Here is a 12,162-nt window from a genome sequence, read left to right on the forward strand (position 1 = left end):
CCTGCGTAAAGTGCTCTACGTAGGTTACGCAGAGCCCTCTGCATCGTCTCCGACTGCACAAAATATTTTTTATGCGTCCGTCACTCTGTTAAGGGACAACGGAGACGGCAAGGGCTGCGATTGGTCCTCAGGACAGGCCGAGATAACGTCGCTCTGTGCCGGCCACAGTGCGCACCGAGCGTCCACAGAGGCGGAGCTGATCACCGCCGACAACGTCGCTGCCAAACTATAAATATGTCATATCTTAATACACACAGCACATTTGTAGACTCTAAATGGCTAATTTCTCCTCTCAAATGATCTTAAAACTGCGTTCCAGGACAGAAAAATATTTTCTTCAGGTGAGAAACAGCCACTTTTTCCCTGTTATTCAGCTGCAACAACAACAACAACAGTCTTTCTCTCTCGGACGCCATTGCTCACTGTAGCCGAAAGAACAACAACCTTGCGTAGCTACCCCTGCTGTTCGGGGGGGGGGATTGCAGTGCGTATCCGGCACCTCGACGGACAACTTTAGACTTTGCACAGCTCATGTCCACACGTTGTTACATGACTTCCATGTGTTTTTAAGCTCCTACTGTTATATTTTGTGTTCCTACTGCATATTTTAAAGGTGATAATTGCTTTAAAATGCAATATTTTTTTAGGCGAGAGAAAAAAAATCCGTCATTCGTTATGCTGTGTTCCATGTACATTTACTCTGACACAGTGGCATCTACAGTGAAATGACACCTCTGGTGGAATCTCACATGTGTTGTCTGTAGTTTGATACCAAGATAATCCACATAGGGCTTGTAACTGCAGAGATTTACTCTATTTAGTTTGGGCATGTCATTTTCGAGCAGGGACTCCAAAAAGAGGGTCAGGGAAGAAGTGGTTAAGTGTCTCACCGTGGCTGATTAACGCCGCGTATCATCACACCACTGAAAGACGCACATTACATGATAACTACCGTACGTGCACTGGCAAACACTGCGCGTGATAACCGTGCAAACTCTGAAATGCGAATGCAGTGTCTGTCATGAACTGTATTACGCTGGGAAATAATCTCTGGCAGGTCTCGAAAAGTTTCTTGGGGGGGAAAAAATAAAAAATAAAGTTTGAAGTGGGAGAATTGTGAAGATGCAGTCCATCCCAAGACAATAGATGATTCAACCGGAAAAGAGGGGATGAATGAAGAGCGATAGAGGGGTCTTTGTAATGTTGAATCAGGCCAGCTGAGACAGTCTGGGTAGCAGTGGCCTCAAAGTGCCATGTGGTGTAAAGTGAGATGGTCTGGCAAGTCTCCTATGTATACAATCCCATAATCCCTTGCTCACAAACACTCTATATATATTGCCCCTTCTCCAACCCCCCCCCCCTGACTCATTAATATATTTTTCTGCCTGTATGCTGCATCTTTCCCCTGCCTTTGTCCCTGTCAAAATGGCATACACTGTCAATGCTGAGTGACATCTCCAGAGTACGGGAGGCAGCACAGTCGCTCACCCTAACACCATAGCGGAAGAACCATTCAGTTCCACAAACATTTTCATCAGCAGAGCAAAAAAAAAACAACCAAAAAAAACAATATTGCTGCCGGGGAATAATCGCCTCCACTCTTACATTCACCCTCCCCACTTTCCTTTTATTTCAGGTGTTTAAAATAGCACAGAGCTACAGTACTGTGCTACAGTATTGTGCTCCACTGCAGTATTAAAATATGAAAAAAAGCGAACCTACACTATCCTTTATTTCTACAGTGATCACGTTTAATTCAGTTCATACAATTACATATAACGTTACATATTTACATGCATGATTAATCAGTTGGGAAAGCAAGCGGCTATCGTGACAGACAGCCGTGAGCTCCAGACGTTGGCTTATCAAAAGCTACTCCCACAAATGCATGCAGCTATTCCACATATGGTCTTTTGGGCTCCAGACCATTTGGTTGTGATTATATCTCGACTGTTTAGCTGATGTACGCTTAACAGACTTGGCAGCCGAAACGGAATCCCTATGGATTCCATGTGGTTGTGTGCATTTTGTTCACCTTCTTGAAGACGTTCTGACGTTTTATTCTGCTTCGTCACACGCGGAGAAGAAACGGATGGATTTTACTAGACAATATTATGACATCGATTATCTTTAGCATGGCTCTGGTGGTGAGACTATAAAAAGACACTGTAATTCTGTGTGATCAGTCCATATTGAATGAACTCAAGATACGGCGTAATATTTAATCAATACTGGAAAAAAAATACTGTCACCATCCCAGTTTGTTTTCAACGGTGATATATATGATTCGAGAGCCGTAGCTGGCGTGCAATCCGTACCAAGGATGAATTAAATGTGTTGGGATACCATCCAAGGGTTTATCTGTGTTATTGATACCAGCTCTCCATTCTCCCACAAGTGGTTAATTAGTTGATGGGGCATTAGCAAAAAAAAAAAGGCAGGATGATAGTGTTACTGAGATAGAGAGAGAGAGAGAAAGACACACAAACAGCCTGATAAAGAAAGAATTCAATCATCTCTCTCCTCTTTGGAAGTGACAACAGAGACGGTTGTACATCTCCAGATGGCAGAAGGTTGGACGGCTGCGGGATAAATCTTTGATTGGCCGCTGTGTCTGAATCCCCCCCCGGCTCCGTCTTAGTTCCAGCCTCAGCCTTGGCCTACGTGTACATGCGCTCACACACACAGTGAAATGTCTGCAAGACGGGAATGGGAGCCAACGGTATACTGAAGACTCTCTGCTTTGAGCTCAGACGCTACCTTCACTTAGCAAAGGCCCAGCGAAAAAAGGCACTTTGTTACTTTGAAATCAAGGTCAAAACCTTGATTTACCACACGACTCCACCTCATACTTTGTTGGATCTCAGACAAGAGTGTTCTAAAAATACCACACACACACACACACACATACCTGTTGGACCATTTATGTATTTATTTAAGAAAGACAAGATGTGAAGCATATGTGCACTTCAGAGCAGCCGTTCCGCTTGGGTGGAGGATTTAGAAGACAAGCAGGCTTTGTTAGCACGGTTGGCATATTCTGTCGTGAAATGTAATTCGAAAATGGGCTTTAAGAGTTTCTAATCCGCCGACACCTATCTGCATGATCCATATTATGCTATGGATTTACCAGCTGTTCATTGAGCACAAGGACACGGTGTTAAGGACTGTATTTTATATCTTCTTATCTCTGGCTACACACAAATCACGAGTATATATGGGGTCTAATGTAAAAGGAGAGCATAATATTATTACCAGTGCATGTCTACACAGTGGAGTGTAAGATGCAGCTTTATAGGTAGCAGTTGTAACTCTGAGATGGCTGAGGATTCTTCTACACTCTTAGAAATAAGGGTTCCAAAATTGTCCTTCGACAAGGGCTGAGGTTCTACCTGGAACCAATTGCTTCTGAAAAACCCTTTCCCCGAAGAAAGGGTTTTTACAAGGGTTCTTGGTAACACTAATGGTTCCAGTAAGAACCATTTTGATCCAGAGAACCCTTCAAAACCCCTTTCCTGAATAAAGGGTTTTAAAAGGGTTATTGGTGGAACTTTTATAAAAAGGTTCTACCTGGAGCCAAAAAGGGTTCTCCTATGAGGACAAGCCGAAGAACCTTATATGGTTCTACTTAGTACTTTTGTAGGACACAGGAGAAAGGTTCCGATTTGAGATCCCTTTGTTTTGTCATCTCGACACTGTAAGGCTTCTTCTGCCTTCTCAGTGGAGCTCATAAAACCCAACAGAGCTAGTTTGTGATAATGTCTCCCTCATCCTGACAGTCACCTCTGACATTGGGCTAATTGGGAACTTAATTGATTTTAATAGGACCAGTCAATTATATTTCCCCCGAGAAATAGGGAGATCATCGACAAAGAGAGACGATCAGAGGCTGTCGTCATAATGGGACTATAAGGAGATTATTAAATGCTAAACACACCCATACAAATACAATGGGCAATCACAGACCTTTAGCGCATGCATCCAGACAATGCTCACATGCCAAGACACCCTCAATTGATTAGTCATGCACTTAGCTAGTCATTAATATTTTTCAATTCTTAATTGCAAATGCTGCATGAAAGCACAGAGGCCTGTAGCCTCCGGGGGATGAGGAGAAATCAAGGAACTTAATGACAACATGTAAAAGACACACGGCCTATGTGCTAGCAGCTAATTGGGGATAAAGAAGGAATAGACTGGTGTGTGTGTGAGATCTACAGCAGCATCAGCGAGTAACTTCGACTGCTTTTCCCCTTATTCTAGAAGAGAATTGTGTGTTTGTGTTTATATTATGCTCAAAGAGAATATTACCATTTTGATGATTAAGAGAAAAAAAGAGAAATGAAAACACATCCTCCCCCTTCTTTGTAATCCGACATGAGTACGCCATGCAGGGCATTCAAAAGCATTTCCTGATGGCTGTTTTCATTACAGCATACGCCCTGAAACGCTGTGGTTTCTAGGTTCACTGAGAAGCTTTGGTCGGTCTCTTACTGTTTACTCATTTTGTTCTGGGACAGGAACATGAAGTAGCTGTCATTGGTCCATTCAAGAGATGTAGACAAGATTAAATGGCCTGAGATGTTGAGATGTTGCTCATTTGGGGAAATTCTGGGTTTCTCACTGTCTAGGAATGTAATTGACCAATAAAAGCAAAGGTTGGGTCGACAATAACAGGTAAATCACCATCCGAATCAGTGGATCAATGCGAATGTGTGCATGTCTGTTACGATAATGCTGTAACTCACCGCTTTGGTGCACTGCACATCTTTCCCAAGCAGCCAGTTCAGTTCAAGATTTCCTTCTCCCTGGTAGCAGGACTGCAGGCGCTCCTTGATCCGTGCATTGATGTCTCGGATGGTGAAAACGCAGAGCGCCGAGTCATCTGGAGGCCGATGGAACTGCTTCTGCCCCTTGGAGAAGATGGTGAAGAGCACGTCGTCTTGGGCGCCGATGTTGAGCGAGGCCGCGAGCACGCGCCCCGGCTTGCCGAGGTAGGCGGCCTGCAGCAGTCGGTACTCGATGCCGTTTTTCACGCAGCCGATGGGGAGGGACACATAGGAGTGAAACTTGCGGTCGTCTTTGCAGAGGCGGACAATGCGAGAGGTGTAAAACAGGTCGCTGGTGGAGCCGCTCGATGACATGCTGTTCTCTGGCGTCTCAGGCTGCACAGTCAGGAAGTACACAAAGCTGCCGCTGGCAAAACCGTAAACATAGTAAATGTCGAAGTGGGAGACGAGTGCCAGTGTGTCCGACGGTATCTTGATGAGGGAGGAAACGAAGTCAGTGTGCAACTCATAGTCTAGCATCGCAGAAGATTCCGGGTCACGGGGCAGCTTTCGACTGGAGATGGTGGGGAAGTAGTCCTGTTTTCCATCTACTGCTGTGCCAATAAACAGGGTCCCATCCTGGCCTTGTGAAGGCACAATGACCCCATACATGGTCCCAGTCTGGTTGACACTAGAGAGGTAGTGCTCTTTCTTATGGGATGGCTCCACTAAGATAAAAAGGTCATCCAATCTGAGGAGTTTACAAACACCCTGGTAGAGGCTGCCACAAGCCAGCAAACGATTTTGGGAATAATCGATGAGGAGAAGCTTGTTGACATTGTTGGTGGAGACGAGAGGCTCAGAACACGGCTGGACAATCAGAGGCGGGTAGCAGGCCTTGTTGTCGTCCTCCGGGCCTGTATCATGGGAAACGAGCAGGGTAAGATTGCCCGAGAGCTTGTACACGCGGTTGACCGCCCCAATATACAGTGCCCCTGTGGTTTGGTGGACTGTCAGGTGATTGAAGACCCAGTCCCGACGTTCAGGGTGGAAACTAGTGAGCGTCTGCCCGCTGCACAAGACGGGGAGCGCTAACAGGCAGAAGACCAGCAAAGTAGCTCCTACATTGGGGTCAGGTGACAAAGTCCTGCTTGTAGCTCGTCTGCCCTCCATGTTTTAATAGGGCCGGCAAGGGGAAGCGTAGAGGATTCAGAGAGAATGGATGAGGGGAAGAGACCTTTGCCTTTTTTTTTTTGTTGAAGGCTAACTTTCAGGTCAGAGCTTCGCAAAAGGGTCTTCACATGTTTCTGAAAAAGAAAACAGAAAGAAAGAGAAGTCATTAGATATCAAAGCGTGACTCACATTCCATAAAAAGGAAACACGTGTGACCAACTGGAAAGTGCACAACATTAGATAAAAGGTCAAAGTTTGACTTCAGTGAGGCAAATGAGCTTAAGGAGTGAGGTGGTGAAGGTTTGTTCAGACAATTGCCGGAAACCATTACCATGCACATTCCAAAGGAGTTGCTGGACAGGGCAGGACAATGCAGGAAAGAGAGGCAGGTTACAGAAACGGAAATTAGCCTGACCTGACTCATACACCAATTGCAGCTGTCACACACTGAGCAAGAGGTTTCCAAGAACAACTCTGCCCACACACTCACATGTTTACAAAAAACCTTTAATAAACTGTCATCTTTACAGTGCTGTGCAAAAGTCTCAGGGCACCACCATCTTTGTTGTTTTTTCACTGGCATTTGGATTGGAATGAAGAGGTCCTGAGTGCGGTATTAGCAACCTGGGTTTAACTCTTAAAGGTGCCATATGTACGAATGTGGCCAAAAAACGTTACTACATTCAAATTAAAAAATACCGAGGTCTTTTAGGTTTCGTTTTCTGACGTAACTGGCAACCCGTGGTTGCTCGGCAGCTGAGACTCTACTGACTGCAATGATTGATAGAAGGCGGTAGGTGGCGCCACATGTCAAAACATGATTTCAAAACATAAACATGATTTGCAGACTGCAAAATATTTTTTTTAATGCAAATATTTTGGCTGTACTGTTGTTGTTGGTGAGTTCAGTTTGTTATATGAACATATAACGACATATTAGGAGGATTTTATGACCAGTTGCTTTAGATTTATTACATAATGCACCTTTAAATAAACCTGGCATATAGAACTTTTTTCACAGCAGATATTTTTCATGGAATACTGTGACAAACACAGCTTTTACCAGTACCATTAATGAGGGTTGCACTCCAGGTTTAAGAGAGCCAAGGTCATGCAGTTGCTTAAGTGTAAGGGTGTTATTTTTAAAATTGCATACATACTGTACTGTATTTTAAGGGTGTGACTGAGAAATAATTATACTGCATGGTCATTATAGCATTTGCTGAAGTCAGTTGAAAATTTGTATAAATGTCAGTCTTGAAACCCAAAACAGAATCGTACCAACATCATATAATTTGAACGACTGCGGGTCTGTTTTCATGACATAAAAAATAAGCTTTCATTTTTTTCTGTGCAGCTATAAAAGCGCCGCGAGTAAATCGTACCACAGAAAATACAATAGCAACAAAACAAAAAAATGAAAGTTTTATCAAGATAACCCAAAAATAACTACACGATGACGTGACACAAAATATACATTCACACACAGCTGTGTCCTATTTCCCCTTAAAACATTCACCTCCTTATTGCTTTACTTCATTCATCTCCCACTCTCATATTTCTGTCTGACCACGTGCCATCGAGCCAACACTATCAGTATCATTTTATTCATTTTTTTCATATCTATCTGCTAAAACATACATCGAGCAAAGTCTGCAATTTACACAACCATTCTCACGCTGCACAGATCTCTCCCGATGTGCCGTAAACCACGAGACAGATTTCTGTGCAGTCTGTCCCCGGGACTTAATTATCTTGTCCAACAGAAAAAAAAGGCCTGGATCTTACAACTGGAACAAAGTGAGAGCAAATCCGCCGCCTGCTCTTAAAGAGCTTGTTTTACAGAATCAGAATCTATGAATTATTCTTTCACAAATATTGTTTTTGCTATCCTTTTGTTATATTAATTAATCACTGGCGAACCAACGTTCATCTTGTGTGTGTTGTATCTGTAAAAATGCTTGCTCGTGAATGTACCATCCAACATAATATGCAATACGTGTGTTTGTGTGAGGGTGTGCGTCTCCTTTCCCTGCTAGTGCTCAGTGTATTCTATCAGAACCGAGATGTGCAAGGGACTAACAAGTGGAGACAAAGGCGGTGCATCCCAAAATCAAGCATGATTAGGCGTAGCGATCCAACAAGGGTAATTACTGTGGCGCTGGAGGAGGTAAGCTGGGGAGAGACAGCGGGGGTCGCCAGGGGCTTGAACATGTCAGAGACGGCCTCACATCATTTGTCACGCTCCCGATACGCATTTTTCGTGAGGGCAGAGCGACAATCAAAGGTGAACGACGTGGATGGAATAATCTGTGATACCTACCTTAAATTAACGAGAACAACACAGAAAATAATAAGCGTCTTATTACACAGAGACTACAGTTTGATTTGCAGAGTCGATTTGGGAATCCCCGTGAACCGTGCCCTGCCCTTTAACGGCCCCTCGAATCCCTATCTCATAATGGTCGTCTCAGGATCCCCTCCCTGCCCCCCAGTGATCAACGAGTTTGCTACTCAGCTCGGACTTAAATATAGACCCTCGGGGAGAGTATTGATCCGTGTGTGTCCATAAACACAGGTCCTAAGGCCCCGGTCAAGCTGTTCGTGGCGTGTGCGCAGGCGGAGGTGTGGGAGGTGCTCTGTCCCAAGAGCAGTATATTAGCATTGCCATAAAAGTGCCATGGCTTCGGAAAAAAAAAAAGGCGGCGAGGGACAGACCCCCACCCTCACTTTCTGCTGCCTGCGCTCTGCCATGCTCCTTTGTTTGAGTTTGTACTTGCTAGATGTGCAAAGTGGATCCCTTTGGTGGTATAATCAGTCGCCTGCTGAGCCAGCTTTTTCGCTCAAGTCCCACAGCCTTTTGCCCTTTAGAGCTTTTGCTACACCCCCCCACCCCTTAATCGTATATGTGTATACAACATTTATCCCCATCCATCTTTTCCCTCTCCCCTTTTTTTTTATTTTCTCTGCTCTTCCCCAGTCACTGGAGGAACTATATGAATCACTCATGTTGTGGCAACAGCTGCAAAAGCGGAGAAAGACGAGGAGCTGGATGATGTAAATAAAAGGCTCCACAAAGGTTAGCCATTCATATTGCTTGCGGTAACACAGGGAATAGGGTCTTTGTTTAAGCTGATTGCATGACCACCTCTTTGTTGCACTTGACACTAGCCTACAATGTAGCTGTGGAGCAGACCTAAAAGGGAAAAAAAGAGGAACAACACTGCATCACCTCATGCGTTTCAGTTCAAAGCTCTGCTTTTCTTTTGTATATGAGGAGTCAGAATTACCAAAAAGGAAATTAACATATAAATACCACCAGGAATGATTCATACTTTAACATAGTAACTTACTGACCTGGAAAAAGAAGAGGGCATTACTGTGTTGGTGAGAATAGAATTAAGGTAATGCAGAATAAGGTGGGAATTGTTCTGTTTTTAATTCCAATATAACTCAGCAGCTTTGTTAATACAGCTTTTGATATACTATCTTTAATGCAACTAGTGCAGTACCCGTAGGAAGCCTGTATTCCTATAGTGGGAGCTGAAAAAGATTTTTCATTTTCGATTAGCATTAGCGTAGCTAGCTGTTTTGTGACCTATCTTTAATGCAACTAGTGCAGTGCCCGTAGGAAGTATGAACTCCTATAGTGGGAGCTGAAAAAGATTTTTCATTTTCGATTAGCATTAGCGTAGCTAGCCGTTTTGTGACCGTCAGCTACGCCAAAACAGCTAGCTACGCTAATGCCAATCGAAAATGAAAACATTTTGCGTTGTGCCTAATGACGTTGCACAGTGTTTGTGTTATGTTAGCCCTATGCTAATGCTAACCGTAGCCTCGCTCAGCCGCAAAGTAGTAGCATGCTAATGCAAAAATAAATACGTGCTCGCGTACTGGTGAATGGACACCTCGGCGTTTCGGTATAACACCGTGTTCTGCGGCGGAACCTCCCCGCTCCAGACAGCGCAGCTGCTGCTGATGAGCCGCTGCCTGCCTGGTGTAGCGTGATAAATCTGCGAAAATTCAAATTCCTCCAAAAAATTTGAAAATCAAGGATGCACACCATCGGGTCATGCTCAACCCATATCCAAAGTCTTAGGGCGATCTGACTAACGGTCAGCGAGATATGCCTGTCGCAGACACACAGATGCAACTTGCTTTACAGATAGATTATTTGGCTCTCGAGGCAATGTTGTCAATATCAATATACAATATCAGCTTTTCTCTGTTTATGTTTCTCTGTGACACTTTGAACCGAGTTCAGTTTGTTGACACATCACAATTGAAGCAGGGGCAAGATGACAAACCGCCAGCTGCGTGAGAGTGTTACATCACGCAAGAATATAAAAATTTGAAAATATCGCGGCCATTGTCAGTAGATTTCCATACGAGCACTCATCTGACAGTGTCTTTGGCAGACCTGAGAGGCAAAGAAAGATGAGCATCGAGTCAAGAGAGACGGGAAATCACTCGCTTTCCAGCACACGTACACACGCTGTGATGATGGCTGGGAGGGAAGAGAGTTTTTTGCAAAACTGCCCCATTCATAATGAATAGTTAGGCACACTAAACACTGTATTGGCACACTCAGCGAGAAGGCTCCTACGAGCACTTTTTAAACCAACTGTTCCCAGTGGCCGCCTCTGCTCTCCGTTACCATGGTCGGCTGTGGGTTCCCTTTGATGAAATTGCTGGCGATTTCTCCAGCCATTGGGCAGAACGCAAATGCCCACCATGCCAGCCACGGTTAAAGGGGGCTGCTCCCGCTGCATTGTGCTGATTATCTCAATGAAAGACGCTAAGGAGATGCAGAGGGAATAAGCAAAGCGAGACAAGAGAAAATGCGAAATGATAAGCTAGGCAAACTATCACTGCGGCTTGTGGACACAGCGGCCTGAGGGCAGTGCGGCAGCCAGCAAGCTGAATCAGGAAAGAACAGGCTTTTGGAAGTGGCCTCGAGGAGCGGGAGCAGCTAAACCGCTGTCACTCTGAAACAGGCAGTAGGTCTTCTTTTTTTTTTTTTTTCACTTTCATTTTTGTCCACACTAAGCTTCTTAACAATGCAGCCAAATTCGGTTGATGTCATAAATTCATATTAACAACACGTTGTATTGCAGCAGATAAAGAACATAAACCATAATCCATTTAGGGTGCTAAACCCATTGTTGTCAAATAGGAAAAGGAAACGGGAGATCAAACTGTAATTTCATGCCTTGGATTAATGTGCTATTCCCTAAATGATTAATATAAAGCGTGAAATCGTGAAAACGCGTACGAAAAAGTGATATGCTACAAATCAGAGAGACAAAAAAAAATGAACGAGCGAGCAAGTAAAAGGTTGAAATATTTTTGCTTATTGCACAGTGAGATTCTCAGTTGATGTGGCCATTTGCACTGTAAAAAAATAGATAGTTTAATCTTCCCTAAAGGGAGATCCTCTTGTATAGGAGACCATAAAAAAGCGATTAACAGCAGAGGTTAGTCCATTAGTCTTCTCTCTAAGCTGCTATCAAGAGCAGAGATAATGAGAGAGGACTCTCTGGCATCTTGAGTTGCTGAGCTCGAGTTTATATTTATACATTTGTTTGTCTCAGTTTGAAATGAAATTCTCTGCTCCAGTGCCAGCTGCGTCTGTCAGCTTCCAGACAAAAACCTCAGCACATTCGTTCTATTCCGCATCCATCTCTCCTACCGCAAGGAAATGACACGGGGAGCAAAAGGAGAGGGATAACACCCCGCGCAAACCGCGATTCCCCTCCAGTAGCTGCTGCTGCGGCGATGGCTCACTCCGTCTGGTTTTCCTGCTCTGCGGTGCTGCTGAAGGCAGCTGATTATGCCTAATATTTCCGCCCGAGACAGAACTCCAAATTCCATCACACTGATGAAGGGAAACGGTGACGTTCGTGTCACCGAGTCCTGCTCGTAACATCAGCGCAAACACTGCTGTGGCTAAATTAAACATAGTTTTGCACAGATATGTTTTTTTGTATTTATATTTAGCTGTTTTGTTTTTTTTGCTTTTGTTTTTCCTTACACAAACTTGGCAGGCTCTGAACTCTGACTAAAAGAGCCTTAATTTATTGGATCATAGCAAATTAATGCACAGTTGTCCATGCTTAAACTTGTGCTCCAAGGCCACTTTAAAAGAGCACTTTGCATCCACGGTGTTTAATAGCACTCTCTGTGAGTGACCCATATCAGTGCAATTGTTCCTGACCAC

At 44.1% G+C, this 12,162-nt stretch overlaps 1 protein-coding gene across 1 annotated transcript in view; it reads right to left on the bottom strand.

Moving 5' to 3' along the window:
• Positions 1-5,942, bottom strand: part of LOC310932243 (plexin-A2-like) — a gene marked incomplete at both ends in the record, with an annotated part of 20,801 nt that extends 14,859 nt beyond the window's left edge. Inside the window, one exon of the mRNA XM_083895536.1 lies at positions 4,749-5,942. Coding sequence (XP_083751662.1) covers positions 4,749-5,942 — 1,194 coding nt within the window. The remainder of the gene's footprint in view (positions 1-4,748) is intronic.
• Positions 5,943-12,162: the final 6,220 nt, after the last annotated feature.

Source organism: Microchirus variegatus (assembly GCF_963457635.1).
Source record: "Microchirus variegatus genome assembly, chromosome: 9".
Taxonomy (NCBI): domain Eukaryota; kingdom Metazoa; phylum Chordata; class Actinopteri; order Pleuronectiformes; family Soleidae; genus Microchirus; species Microchirus variegatus.